We start from the raw sequence: 15,252 nt of genomic DNA, 5'->3' as shown, positions 1-15,252 counted from the left end.
AACCCGAGTTAATTATGGTAGGGTCTTCACTTCAATGAGCACCAGCACCAGTCTTGTCCTGACCGACCTTGTCCACTCGCGTCACGTATCCCCTCGTGCTTCTATCCGTGTCATTCTCCACTCATATGCTGTGTCTTCTGTTGGTGCTCCTAACAATGCCTCAAATACAGGAACACAATCACAATACAGAAATTGAGGATGGAACAGAGACAACGGTCAAGATGACAAATTGCTTGAAACATCACGCATATAACTTACCGGACTTGTGATTTTAACTATATTATCAACCGAGAAAACCTTCTAGAGATTCTTTTATAGGTTTATTGTACCTGAGTCAAATCTTATGTTTCTGAAGAGTACTACGGCTCAGAAGACATCTCGAGATTTGCTCTCAAAGAACAGCTTATTTGATGCTGACAGCTAGTAGAGTAATCTGGCATACCGAGTGGAAGAATTAAGAGATTCAAATAATTTCATATGCTATGCAGCAGCCAATGTTCTGAAAAAGGCAGCATTTGATGATGTGTTTCAGCACTTGCTAACTTGTAAGTACATCAAAATACGGAAAGAAGGCAAGAGAAGGAAAGAGAAGGAACTAAAGAGGAGGAGAAAAACCTCAAAACTGATTTCATCTATAAAACAATAAGATCATATACAGAATGAAGAAAAATAGACAACTCTGCATCCTCTCTTCTGCACAATGTTTCAATATTCTGCTATCCTACTATTTGCACAATGTGTTTCACAACACATATGGTTGGTTGATGGCTGGCCGAAAGCCACCAGAGGTCAAGAATCATGCGTCGAAAAGAATCGACCGCTCATGATTGAAGCAGACCATCACCTTCCCAACCAAGCCGAAGCATGTGATCCACTACCTTCAAGCTCAACTGCAAGAAGAGAGATTTTGATATATGACAAGGCCAAAGAAAGTGTAGATGAATGCATGTTCAGGTGCATCATGCGAATCGCACCTCAGTATGCTCATTATGCTAAAGATACGATTATTCGGCATGAGTAAACTAAGAAGCATGATTGAAATGAAGCAAAAAATGTGATGTTTATTCAAATGGGCTCTCTTATTGTTCATGGCTTATGTCAATATCATACATTTATAGCATGGAAAATCAAAATCTTGAAAATCATTAATGCATGGCCTAGTTAGCTGCTAAAAATGAGATTTGAATTATAAACGCTTACAGCAGGGTCTGTGAAAACTATCAGCTGTTTATCTGCTGTTGATACTAAAAGGTTGGTGCTATCCTTGTTCAGACCTATGCAAGTGATGTCTTGACTTCGTTCCAAAACCAAAGTATGAAAAACCTGCAACCAAATCCCAACAAACTTATGACATATTAACACCCACAACAATTACAACAGGAAAGAAATAGATAACAGCTTACCTTCAGGGTATGCAAATTTAGGAAAGCAATTGAAGGAACAGGAACTGCTATTCTGTCCTCTGTGTTTTCATTAGAAACGTCATTTCTGTCTAACTCCATATTGTTATTTTCTGCGACAATGTCATCTTTAGTAGTATCATTTGTACAAGATGATGTCCCAATTAAAGCATTTTCCCCATCAGCAGAAATCTGAATGCAACTGATTCTGCCAGAGAAAGGTGATATAACTGTTGTAGCAATCGGTATCCCATTGACTGTAAAGGTGGATAGACTTTTCTTGATCTTATTCCAAATTAATAGAACTCCTTGAGATGAGAGGCAGACAATATGTGCCTCCTTAATATCTAGCTTCTTTATCAATCGACCTCTTCTCAAAGAATGTAGGATAACGCCGGAAGCATTTGAGCAGGAAGCAACAGCACCTAGGTCAGAACAAACAGAACAGGAGATTATCTCTCCAAGATGACCTCTTAATACATGCATGGGGCCTTCAATCCGATGCCTTCTGCTAGTGTCTAGAGTACTATTTGGATCGCTACCACCTGCAGGACTAATTGCTGTTGGGGTAGATTCTGATACATTCTTTGCATTTGAAGGAGAAACACGGTGTATTCTCCAAATTATAACAGTTGTGTCTCGAGAACCCGTGACAAGATAGTTGCTGTCATTTGAAAGGGAAAGACAGGTCACAGGTGCACAATGCCCAGCAGCAGTTTCAATCGTTTTGGCCCCATCAGAGGAGATCAACTTGATGGAGTTATCAGAATGCCCACCTGTATTCATTGAAGTGAACAATCATTGATATTTAAAGGCAATATGTCCCAAAGCAAATTCCACAGATTGAATTTCGAAAATAATGAATACAATGTGTATAAGCCAAAATATCGATACATCAAATGTAGAATGCCCACATCAACAAAAAAGTGAAATGAATATCTGGAGTTGAGACATTAAATTTCTTTGGAACATGACTGGGAAGACCATCATGATGAGAAAAACAGTTCTATGAAATGAATACAACTTCTGTGCTTTTTTGCATCAGAATGTAGAACTAAAGAACATGATATTCACTACGTTCAAGTACGCCAGTGGTGGTGGAGGTTGGCATTGATATGTACGGTCAAAATATTTTCTTTAGTAGGAACTGAAGGTGTTATATTCAAGAATAAAATGGTAGAAGATCAAGCTGGTTCAGACAGGTAAAACAACAACCTCTTTCAAAAGGGTTGAAAAAAAATGAAGTTTTTGAAATCACTCCGCCACTTGTTAGATAAATCCATGTAGCTGAGCCCTCATTTTTTGGCGACACTTAGATATAATATTAATATCGATTGGGCCATGCCAATTAAGTCAAAATATCATAATGACATTTAAAAAATGTTAGAAACAACAACAAGAAGCCATAACCTCTCAAACAATAAAATGAGGATGTCTTAAAAATAAAAGTTGTAAAGGATATTCACATTACCATGCTTAAGATAATAAGCCAGCTACATATGAATAACAGTGATATTGTTGGCACACTCTCTATTTTCAACTACCAGCAGTACAATCTTGTAATGGTGTTTCAAACCCAAAAGCATGTGGGCTAAGCCCCAAAAAGAGAGTAAAGACTTATTCTTTACTCTTTGAGGTGGATAGTAACTCATGTTATCATAAGCCATTATTTTAAGGTACTACAATCTCCTCCACTAGTGGCTTGACATCTCATCAAAGCCCAACATAATTATCCTATCTACCACTGCATACGAATCCAACTGACCATCAACTCTTGATATCAGATTGGGATATCAGAATCAAACAAAGATAAAATACTTGCACTGCAAATTATGAATGTACAACTCAAAGTGGATGCAGTAGAATTACACACATCTATCGTGATTAGTTTATCCTTGTGCCTACAAATGATCCTCATCGTAAGCACTTAACAATATATAAGAAAAGATCGATCAGCTGTTTTCTAATTGTCCTGTTATAAAACTATTTAGCAGTCTGAAGTCAGCTGTGCAAAGGTTAATGGAACAAGAATACGCACCGGTGATGATCTCTTTGTCACATGTGATTGCAACAATTGCTGAGCTTTGCACTCCAGATGCTGGAAAAGCTAAAGCTCGAGGATATTGCCAGTCATCTGTACCAGATGCGCCAGGTCCTTTGAACATGCGCATGAGCGCACCACCAGTTGAACTAGCAGCAGCCTTACCGTGTTGAAACAGGAAAGGTGTTCCATGGCCATCGGGAGTATTTGGTTGCCATTTGTGCAGTGCCACATATGCTGCAGGTGCATTTGTATCCACAACTACTACAGAGTCAGGTGATGCAAAAATTGCACCGGCAGGAACATTACAGCGATCTGGATTTGGAATTGCATAAGGTCTAATCCCATTTGGATTGCGATATATGGTCTGTAAAAGTAAGCAAAAGCTTTAGAAACTAAGCAGGATTAGCTTTCGGCCAAATTTGGCAATGTTTTACATATACTAAGAAGACACAATTCCGGCATACAAAAATATAACAGTAGATACAGGCTAAATATGGCTATGAACAAACAATGCAAAAAATAATTGATTCTCTCTGATGAATAGGACCTTAATCAGTATAAAAATTGCAGTTTTAGAGAAAATACAATAGATACAGCCTACAGAGACTCCAGATCTCTTTCTCTCTCGGATTAGTATTTCGAAGGTTTATTTTGGGCATTGATGACTTGAAGGAGACATATGGTTCTGCAAATGCAAAAACAACTAAATATAACATTGTACTTGGAGATCATGTTCGATATTCCTTTTGGTGTTCCAAATTCGTTCATTTTAGATGTTTCTTCAAGTATACTGAACAGATTATAATAACATCAACATCATTCCTGGGATTTATTATTTCAAGGATAATACCTAAGTTTATATTCTTGATTTACTAAATTTATCAGACCTTACGTCAGTAAGAGGACAAGAGTCTTGGCATGATGATAATTTTAGATCCAGACGACCAAGATATGAGTCCAAGAGAACAACCTCTCTGATTTGCAAGGGCAAGGAGCCTCGTGAACTAGGCCACCCTTTTTACAAAAATCTACTCATATTTATTGTAAAATGAAGGTGTCAACTAACTTAGCTAGTTGACATCACCACTTACCCTTTGCGAAAAAAAAGGACTTGTTTTTGTAATCACAAAGCAAGTCCTATGAGAAACCAAATAGTAAATTGAATGAGCTTCTCTCTGTTATTTCTTTTGCTTCAAAGCATTCCTCTTACATAAGTAAAATTCCATGCTGGACAAGACAACAAAGAGCTTGGTTACACAATCATAATAATTGAGGATTGCCCTAGGATTGTCCTTGGAACAGATGTGCCACAATTTTGATCACTTGATGTTCTCTAGCAAATTTTGTGACAACAAGCATTGTATATGCATCAAGGTAACATATATCAGTTCAACACTTTCTACCCAATATCTGTTAATTGGCAAAGATCATAATATTAGTTATCATCGTGCATGAATGGTACTTTGATCTATATGAGCGGGCAATGTTCGTTTTGGAAACCTAAGAGTAGATGATTTGGGTGCCCCAGAGACCTGCAATATAAACATATTCTGTAGCTACATATCATCCCTTCACCCATAAGTTAGATTCTCATGGCAAACCTCTGTTGATAAAATGGCTGCCAATCACTTGCCCAAGCTTCCAAATATATGCATTTGGTTAGAAATAACCATTAAACTTCTGGAAAAAGATTATCTTTGCTGTTTCCATTGCTCAAGAATTTATATCATTTGCATGAAACAGTATATAATTTGTCTAAGAAGTTATTAATCTTATTAGCAACCAAGAATATTGGCTAGTAAGCAGAGCCCCAAGCTCATCACGTAATTCCAAACAATTGAATACAAGACAGACCTTTCATATTTTCCTAGTGTTGGAATGATTGTTTCGCTGGAAAAATTCTAATAAATAATTAATGTAATTTGATGGATATCCAGTTGGTAAAAATATTGTTTGTTAGTTTATAGCAGAACATGAAGACATTTCTCAACAGAAAAACAGTAGCAGAGGCAAAAAACTTAGATTATGCAAACAAATTACTAATTGTAAAGGACCAAAATCTGTGAAGATCATGAAGCACTTCAATGAGCTAACAATGTAGACATATAAAGGGAGGTAGCTCATTTATAGATTATTGCATGCATAAGAAGAAGCACTCCAAGTATTTATGGTCTCAGTTGAGATATCCAAGTTGGTTAGCATATTGTTGCACAAGCGATAAGTCTTAGGTTCAAGTGCATTAGTGTATTGTTGGTTAGTACATTGTGAGCGTCATGTACATCATTCAATGTAATGGAAATTACTTTAAAAAAAAAAAAGAATTTATGAAGATTGTTCACTTTTCACATTTTGAGATTTATTTTTAGCGGTACCTTATCAAGAAATTGTTCCAGCAACTCAGATGAGTTGATGGTTTTGAGTCTTTTGACAGATGGGGCCCAAAATATAGAATTAACTTATCCTAATATTTTCTCTTTGAGATTTGGACTAATCATCCATGAAAAACTTGATATAACTAGACTAGGATATTTTTGTGGGTGGCAGATGGCATGAGGTGGAAGGGGGCAGTAGTAGGTTCCGGTCATAGATGCCAAAATGGTAACAGCCACATGCATAAAGCTGACATTTGATAATCAAATTACTCTCATGTATCTTTTGTAGTCACTAATTCCAAATTAATTGGAATGATATTCCAAAAACCATGACAGCAAGAAATAGACCTCTATTACACCTGAAAGCAATAAATTAAAATTTAGTTATTACTTACTATCTTCGTGAATTTATTGCAAATGCAAAACTTGATTTCTGTAACACTATGGACAATTTCCCTTCCTGTGATTAATAATGATGCTCCAGAATATGAAAAGGCATACTGCAATACTTGACAAAATACATAGTTCCACCTTTTTATCAAATTGTCAACAACCAAAAACCTGCATATATTATCACTTCTTTATATTATTAAGTCCTCAATATTATTTAGAATAAGAAAAAAAATATTAAATCCCCAATGAAAAAACTAATTACATGGCCAATCTCAACAGTACATGCATCATCTCATGTTGATAAATCCTCGCCTAAACAAAATGTAAAAGAATTTATTATAATGCTGACTAAATTTCTAGTGTGAACATAGAGAGGCATTAATTACTTTGACTGACTACCATGTCCTACAACATTCATCTTTGATTCTAATGTACAAAAGAAGATTCAGATACACATGCACACACACATAGGAGGAGAGAGAGAGAGAGAGAGAGAGAGAACTGTTTTGAATAGAATGCAAAAGATGTTAATACCTGTAAGTGTAGAACATCAGCCAAGGGTCTTTTCTTTAAATGTGGAACGGTCAACAATTGAGATGGTGTTTGCCCAAAATATGCAATCTGGTCTTGGGTAGCACGTCTTTGTACCTATATGTGATTTTGAAGAGGCATTTAAGCAACCATCACAAAGGAAAACAAATCAAACCAGCACCATTAAGACTTACTGGGTCTTCGATTTTGTCGATATCAATTGTCCCTTCGTATGTAATATAGAAAAAAACATTATTTGCTTCCACAGCTTCATTACCACGCTGCTTGTATCTGAAATACCAACTAGTCAGCATAAATAAAAAACAAAGATGACAAGGAAAATACAGAAGCAAACACTTCAGTAAATACTAAGACTCTATTATGTATCACTGGAGAACTAAGAAATTTGGAAACTGAAACATCTTGGAAAAAAGTCAGAGCAAGAGTCAGAAAAGTCTTCAGGACCAACAAAAGGGCGAAGCCTATTGTATATATAAAGTGCCATTAAAAGGGCTAGTGTAAGCACTTATTTCAGGACTACTGCTTATTGATGGTACTTAGAACCCGAAAAACCTGTCATTCCAGATTTGTGATGTTTAAGGCTCATATTGGTTGGTCCCTATAAGTATATGATGTGACGCACATTCTAAAATTGGCATGGAACCTCCTAAGATATCACGGCTTCATGCCAGTCAATTATCACATAAGGAATCCTGGTGATCTTGAACAACAGGAAATTATGAAAAAGAGCACAGGCAGTAAACGTAGAACTGCATCAAGCATAAAACTGAGGAGGTGTCTGCTTGAACAACATACCCAAAAATGAGGTCAATCCACTCATGTAAGTGAGAAGATACATGCTCACTTTCAAGAGCCATATGATGCTTATGGATGAAATCAACAGGGCTATCAGCCCAAGGAGGTAATTTCACAGAATCTGCAGCAAACAAATCAAGTTGAATTTCACTACTTTGCAGAGTGCGTCATTTGGCATGAACACTTGGAGAAGTAAAGCACTTACCCAATTTTCCTCCAAGTTGAGTTGTACCAAAATCAATGGAATTCACATTGACTAGTACCTCAGGGAGGTAAAACATTTCTGGAACCTAACAGTAACAACAAATTGAAAAAAAAAAAAAGATAGCTCAGATGCACAAAGGCTTATAAACTTTGGACCACAGGGAGAAATACTAACAAATATAGAAGAAAAGATTAATATTTCATGCACATAAATAGATTACCAACTCTTTCACATCACTCATATCTTCAAGTACACCATCCCAAGTACCACTAATATCAGAAAACATACGATCAGCATGGTCAAATTTGCCACCTTGTAGTTGAATAGAAAGAGTAGTAAATGGCTCCACTCTAACAAGGTAATACAAAACCTGAAAAGCATTCAACAAAGGATGGAAATGAGGTACACAAATACTTTCTTTCTCATACTTATAATTAAAAATATGGTCAACAGAGAAATTACAAAAAAAATTAAAGAAAATTCAATTAATATTTTAATCATACAGCAGAATTTAGACTATATATGAAAAATTACGACACACTGACTTTCAAGGGTTGACCAACATGTAAGCCATAAAAATGCACTGACATTAGGCAGGTACAACTTAAATTTCACTGAAATCTGTTGGTAAAGACATATCTTCTGCAATATATCCTATGAACCTAACTACCTTAAAAAAAATCAAATATCCTTCAACTGAATGATCCTAATATATATGAGATTTGTGCTTATTTTATTATTTCTTCTAAAATATGAACAATTTCAGACTTATAAAACCTTTATGATGATATAAATCTAAAAACTACAAACTATTTTTTGTGTCCATGTCATCTTATCAGCAGAACAAAAACTACAAAATAATGTGTCCATGTCATTTCTTCCAAACATTGTAACTGGTCCTTTAAATCGTATCACATGTTCACAAGTAGCTGAAATCTTGAAAGAGTGACTGACTTTCTGTCTAGCTTAATTGGCATAAAAGGCTCACCCTAGATAAAAACTATTCTCCTTTAACACAGATAAATTTCTTATAAAGAATTCTTACTGATAGTTCAAGGATGAAAGCATCACAAAACATGAGGAAGAACAGCTGGGACACAATTGATTGTTAGAAAAAAGAAGACCAGAGAGGGGAAGTTGATGGAAATGTAGAAGAAAGTGATTAAGCAGACTTGCCAGCAAAAGCACCTCTTACATTCAGCCTTTTCTTTACTGATTGAGGCAGCAATACCCCTGCAAAGTCTCCCCACCCAAATTAAAAAGAATTGGCAAGTCAATTTCAGCTTGACAACAAGAATCTTTTTTATGGACAGGGTGATTCTTTTCTCTTTGATGCTGCTTGATGTTTAGACGACCTTAAGTAGAAAAAGGATTAAAAAAAAAAATCTAGATCTATAGCAAGGAAGGGCTTAGAAGTAGGTAGCAACACAGATTAAATGCTTTCTTAACAATTTTACTTGATAGAGAAATAACTCAGAATCAAGGTCTTTAATTTTTCCCAGTTCGGCCAGTAACAAGCTTCTATGACTAATTTGACTAGATAAGTTTGCATTCTTGAAGATATGAATATTGTTATTTACTGGTCCAACGACCAGGAACTGGACTGCTTAAAACTACATGGTCCAATACAGTTTGCTTAAAAGGGTTCATTTTTAAGTGTGATGCTCTGGCTTGCGAGGAGTCAAGCTACCTAGGGCTAGTGAGGAGTCGTGATGATTTACTTATAGGGTTTTTATTTATCACGATGCTATGGCCGGCGAGCATTGGGGCTCGCAAGGAGTCATGCGACTCCTTGCAAGTTTCCTCTTCACTGTCACTGCATGCATGCCTGCCACTGCCACCTCCGATACATCTCTTCCTTCACCACTGCCTCTTCTTCTTCCTTCTTTCGTTTGCTTCTTCTTCTTCCTTCATCCTCCTCTTCTTCCTTCTTCCTACTCCCTTTTCCTTCTTTTCTTTTCCTTCTTCTTCCCCTGTTTCCCTGTCTCAGCAGTACTGCAATATATTCCAACGTCGGTATGCCAGAAGGGACTGTAACCACACCAGTTTGGCTATAGACTAGCATGAGGCCGATACCCAAAATTGAAAACCTGGCTCGGAATGCAACTAGATACTAACAAATAAAAGGCAAAACTACTTTTACAATTTGGGCAACAACACAAATAAAAGCTACTTTATCCAAGACATCTATGAAGTACAAGCTGCAGCCTCTTATGAAGTGTGGGATTGATTCCATTTTAAAACCATTCAAAATGAGAAAGATAGGCTTGATTTCCCTAGCTGTCTTACCCTTATGCTGGTTCTAGAAATAGAGAAATGTCTTCCCATTGTATATATGTAAATGAAATAGAAAGAAGGTATGTCAATCCAGGCTGTACCATTACATTCTAAAGCCCACCAGCAGTGCGAACACTTCACTGTATTGTTCACCTTCTTTATTGCCCTATTTTGGAATTGGAAGTGCTAGGGAGTTTGCTTAATCATCCATTAGAAGTTCACTGTCAACTCTTGGGGGAGTTTTAGTCCCTCTTGTTTGTAGCAGTTTTCACCTTCGTATTAGTACCAGGAGTCCCTATCTCTTTTGCAGACAGTTCCCTTGTTTTGCCTTCTGAGCAGTTTGAATTGGATTCCTTCTGCCATCTTCCTAATACCTTTCTATGGCAATCAACACGAGCTAATAAGGCACGGTCAACATGAAATAATTATTCACGGAATAACTAGAACTGGAGAAGCTTGAAGCTTTCAGGTAAAATTATTACCCTGAACCAAGAGACTACAAAGATCAATGATAGGAGAAACACTTGGGATCTTACAGTTTACTGCATAACGTCAGCTAAGTAAACCTCAGTGATTAATGAATGAAACTACAATGCATTGCAGTAGCTTTTTAGTTAGAATGGCACATGTGGATTCTCTAAAGCTTTTACCTAACAGTTCAACATACAAAATTTAAGACATTCAAACTTCATTAGCAATCAATGCATGGTTGAGATGAAAAATAATGCATACATAAAAAATAAAAGTACAAAATCTGCATGTTCAAATTTTATACCACAACAAAGACAAGGAAACAAAGGGTGCATATGCATATCACAAGACAAGATAACCATATGAGAGCCAAATAATGAATGGGAATGGAATCACAGGAAAAAAGAAAAACAAATAAAATATAAGTTACCGTTCCCGCACTAGAATAATGAGAGCCATAGTGGAATTTGGGGATGACAGGATCATCAAAACTGGAGTACCTCTCTTGGAACTTCTTTAGTCTTTCGGGATTTAACGCTCCAACAGGCTGCAACATTGAGTGTATTTTAGTCCTTCACATAGCACTAATTTCAAACAAAAGGAAACAAAATCCAGAAAGATAAATAACTAATCTACCTTTGAAAGATCTCTGTATGTTGCAGGATCCTCAAGATCCAGTGTCTTAGAAGAATAATCTGCTAGAATCCAGGGGAAAACAGGATACTGCAGTGGGCAACAAATATCATAAATTCACTAAAAGAATGATTAAAAGCAGTTCTTGAAACACTTCAGAAATTTGACCTGTGTGATGTCATTGTAACTCCGACCAGCCAGGGTGTTTAGTTCCATTAGATACTCAAAATTGCTAATCTGCATGAAAGTGTAATTGCAGAACATAACTTTAATGCATACACACTACTGAAACCAAGTCAAGAAACATAAATATATCTAATAAATAATTTTACCTCCCAGCGTGCCCAACGTTCCGTGAGCTGAGTTCTTTTAAGAATTTGTTCAGGCCTCTGGAATCATAAATGTAGAACAGTAAGCCATAATGACCACAATATCACAAGTAGTAAATATTTCAGAAGCAAGCAGCACACATACTTGTGTAGCAAGATAGACGTTATTTAAATGAGGAGGACGAGATTGAACGATTGCACGATAAGCATTTTTGCGCCCTTCAGTACTCTGTAATAAACCAAACATAGCCAGAACATGATCCTTATAGCAAGATCAATTCTAATACATATTAAAATTAGAGAGAAAAAATAATATTACCATAAAATCAAAAAAAAAGTTTGAACGATCAACCATGAACAGTTCTAAAGCACTCCTTCTAAGAAGATATCTGCAGGAAAAAGAAATGAAAAATACTGTAAATATGCTAAAAGCTTCTAGAACATAGAAGCTACAAGTCTAGAAATTTTGCAACTTAAATATAGATCAAACAGCAAAGAGTAAAGCATATATACATCAACCAAAAAGTGGGAAACACATTCAACTGTCTCTAGCATGGATTAGATACCATGGTAATGAAGCCAGATACATGCTGCATTTACAGCTCTGGTGCTGAATCAGATTGTGAATTAATGTAAACCAGTCTGGTGTACAGAAAACCCATAAAAACTTTTTTTTGGCAATAATCTGATTGACTTTGATGGATTAAGCCCAAATAATTCTATAAAAAAAGAATCAGTCAAGGCTTGTTTGAACACATCAGGCTAAGGCATTTCTCACAATCCCTTTCTGTTCCTAGGATGCAACAAGTCAATGGTGACAAAAAATAAAAAAGAAGACAAAGTGGAGGAGAGAGATGACGGATATGCAGCCTCAACACATCAAGGTAGACAAAGAAAGAAGGTTAGTACAATTTCTTTTGCACTCCATTTTTTATTTTCCCTGATTAGAAATTCAGCACAACATCTACCAGAAGGTTATTTTCACTCTATTCGTATGATAGGGAACCGATACATACAGGTACCAATATGAAGATTTAATTCCTTGATACAGCAAAGAGCAGGATGTAATTAAAAGATAATCAGTAGTCATGGAGGACATAGAATAACGAAAAAAAAAATTCTTGCCAACAACCATTTAATCAGTTTCATATTAATAAATTATAAATCTATAAAATAAACAATTATTTTACTACAATAGAAACGACCTCTTCAACTTCTGAAAAGTGCAATCAAGACACCAATTTTTTGCATCTACATTCAGTCATTCTTCATGAGTCAAAAGTTCTCACCGTAAAACATCTAAAACAACCTACTAAAGTGCACTATCGCCAATATCTAACTCATTTCCAAAAGTAATTCTATACAAAATGCAATCAGCATTGGATAATCTTAATTAGACTACTATATATACCAAGTTTTGTTGTCTCGAACCGACCAGCCATATCAGTCCTTGGACGGACCGATACCGGTCGATCGATTGAACTAGTTATATACATCATGAACAGTACAATTTCCTGAATAATAAATAGTTCCATCAAGAATCTCGCCCATCACATATATAAGGAAATTCTATTAGAAATTTTCAATTTGTTCACAGTTACACTACATAGAAGGGCTTGTTCAAACATCTATAACAAATCATGAGATCCAACTACATATTTCATCAAGGAAGATGCAAATAATCCAAAAACAAGAAAGCAATAACAAATGACAAATACGTATAAAACGCATGACAAAGAGAAAATATAACAGAAAATCAAATACCTTCTGCTAAACATTTGATGAATAGATGAGATCAACCAGCTTCGATCCTTCTCCTGCTCATTACATTGACTAGAAGCACCCACCCCATCCTCTAAGGAAGCATCACTGGTTCGCTCATCTATAATGAAATTAATTCTCTTGGTCGTTACCTAAAAATCAGATTCAGAAGTATTACATGTAACTTACAGCATATTAATGGTCAACAACATTACAAAAAATGCTGCAAGATATGTAAACATCTCAACGCTAAGAACCAAGGATAAGAAATAACAACTAAATAAATTAATATAGAAGTTCTCATCTGAAGTGTTGATACACTATCAGGTTTAAGGCAATATAATTTGGAATTTAGATAGAACTACGACTATGATAAAACGTTATCTAGAGGGAGAAAAAGAAACTATAAAAAAATGGAATAGATACAGAAAACACAACAATCTGAAACTTCAAGCACTAGTCCAGATGGCATGCTTTTCAGAGTTCTGTCAGTTTCAGGGATAAAACATTGGACAGAGCAGAAATATCTATATACATTTACATATGCATAAGTACTTGGCCAGCATATATCCATAGAATATGGAAAAAAATAGATGAACCACCAAAGGTTGCATAAGTTGACCCTCTTAGACCTGCATTGTCGGGAACCTCATGTGCCCTTGTGTCTAACTAGAGCATAATTTGGGAGGAAATGAGGAGGTCAAGATTCACCAACTGTGTAGCTTTGGTAAATTAAGATTATGTATGTGATAACCCAAATGCAGCCATTATCCTAAAGCTATGACAAACGAACCCATCTCATATTATTAGTAGATTGATTGAGTCATATATACAATTAAAATTTTAAATTACTTCAAAGTGTGGAACTGCTGGGATATTGCAATCTCCTGTCTCACATGTCAATTAATGCAGAATATATAACCCTAAATAATCCTCTAGATTTTGCAAGAATATCCAAACTGCAACCAACTACACTTGCACATATCCTTAATGGTCCTACACTCCTACTCCAAGAATAATTGAGTAACAGAAATATAGACAAGATAGAGATCTTGAAGCTAAGTAGAAACAGCATTTTAACACCAGGACTTTTGACCATAATAAATATTTGAGTCTGCAGCAACAATTCCTAGAGCAGTCAATATCAAAGCATAAAGCCTCAAGTTGATTATACCTGGAAGGTTCCTCGCACAACCTTTAGTGGCCGAACCATTAGCGATGGAAGTTCAGCAATAATTCTTTCATCAGATTCACTAGGTACATAACCAGGGGAATCCACAAAAGTGGACTGAACCAAACTATGATCATTAGAAGTTCCAGAACTTCTAGGATCTATTGAACCCTTTTCAGTAGTGAAAGATTCTTTCTGTTGATTATTGTTATTGCTCTCACTAATTGCAGTATCCATATGCTCATCATCCTCATTTCTTTCTTCCAAAGATATTGCCTCTGCCATTATCATGGAAGCATTGGAAGCGAAGTTTTTACTTAGTGAAGCATCTTGATTATTTTCTTCATGTACATTTGATTCTTCACCAAGTTTGATTTGCAATCGATCTTCATAATCAGCAGCTGCACCTAGATGGTCAGAACCATTATAGTCTCTTTTCAAGTATTGTCTCATCCTAGAAGAACTTTCTGTGAAATCCAACTTCCAAAAGACCTGCATATTGAAAAAATTAATGCAACATTATATCATGTTTTCAGAGGGACAAAAAAGTCGCCTGCTAAAATCATAATAGTAATGAATATTTTATATCTGACGACAAATGATATTAAATAAAACATGCAGTGCAATTTTAAAGAGAAGAGATCAACGAGATCATTAAAGTCTAGGAAACTTGATGGGACATACATGCTTAGGGTTACATAGGGAGTCTCCAAAAGGTCCAAAAAGTCCACTCATCTCTATCAAACGGTGAAGAAGTTTTCTCCATGCCCGATTACCAATGGATAAGTGGTGCTTATCCAATATCTCAACTTGTAGTCGCCTATCCATCTGCAAGTCCACGAATTTTAG

General features: G+C 36.0%; 1 protein-coding gene across 1 annotated transcript in view; it reads right to left on the bottom strand.

The window, feature by feature from the left end:
- Positions 1-596: 596 nt before the first annotated feature.
- LOC135627765 (BEACH domain-containing protein C2-like) overlaps positions 597-15,252 on the bottom strand; it is a 41,726-nt gene continuing 27,070 nt past the window's right edge. The window contains exons 14-31 of the mRNA XM_065134013.1: positions 15,088-15,231; positions 14,407-14,895; positions 13,236-13,384; positions 11,791-11,860; positions 11,617-11,700; positions 11,475-11,531; positions 11,311-11,379; positions 11,146-11,232; positions 10,940-11,056; positions 7,982-8,131; positions 7,762-7,846; positions 7,557-7,677; positions 6,935-7,031; positions 6,744-6,857; positions 3,439-3,808; positions 1,404-2,176; positions 1,201-1,323; positions 597-890 (exon numbers count right to left, since the gene is read on the bottom strand). Of these exons, the coding sequence (XP_064990085.1) occupies positions 822-890; positions 1,201-1,323; positions 1,404-2,176; positions 3,439-3,808; positions 6,744-6,857; positions 6,935-7,031; positions 7,557-7,677; positions 7,762-7,846; positions 7,982-8,131; positions 10,940-11,056; positions 11,146-11,232; positions 11,311-11,379; positions 11,475-11,531; positions 11,617-11,700; positions 11,791-11,860; positions 13,236-13,384; positions 14,407-14,895; positions 15,088-15,231 (3,168 nt within the window). The 3' untranslated portion in view covers positions 597-821. The remainder of the gene's footprint in view (positions 891-1,200; positions 1,324-1,403; positions 2,177-3,438; positions 3,809-6,743; positions 6,858-6,934; positions 7,032-7,556; positions 7,678-7,761; positions 7,847-7,981; positions 8,132-10,939; positions 11,057-11,145; positions 11,233-11,310; positions 11,380-11,474; positions 11,532-11,616; positions 11,701-11,790; positions 11,861-13,235; positions 13,385-14,406; positions 14,896-15,087; positions 15,232-15,252) is intronic.

This window comes from Musa acuminata, chromosome BXJ2-11 (assembly GCF_036884655.1).
Source record: "Musa acuminata AAA Group cultivar baxijiao chromosome BXJ2-11, Cavendish_Baxijiao_AAA, whole genome shotgun sequence".
Classification (NCBI taxonomy): Eukaryota; Viridiplantae; Streptophyta; class Magnoliopsida; order Zingiberales; family Musaceae; genus Musa; species Musa acuminata.
The sequence above is the reverse complement of the archived record's forward strand: the minus strand, read 5'-3'. Positions and strand labels throughout refer to the sequence as shown.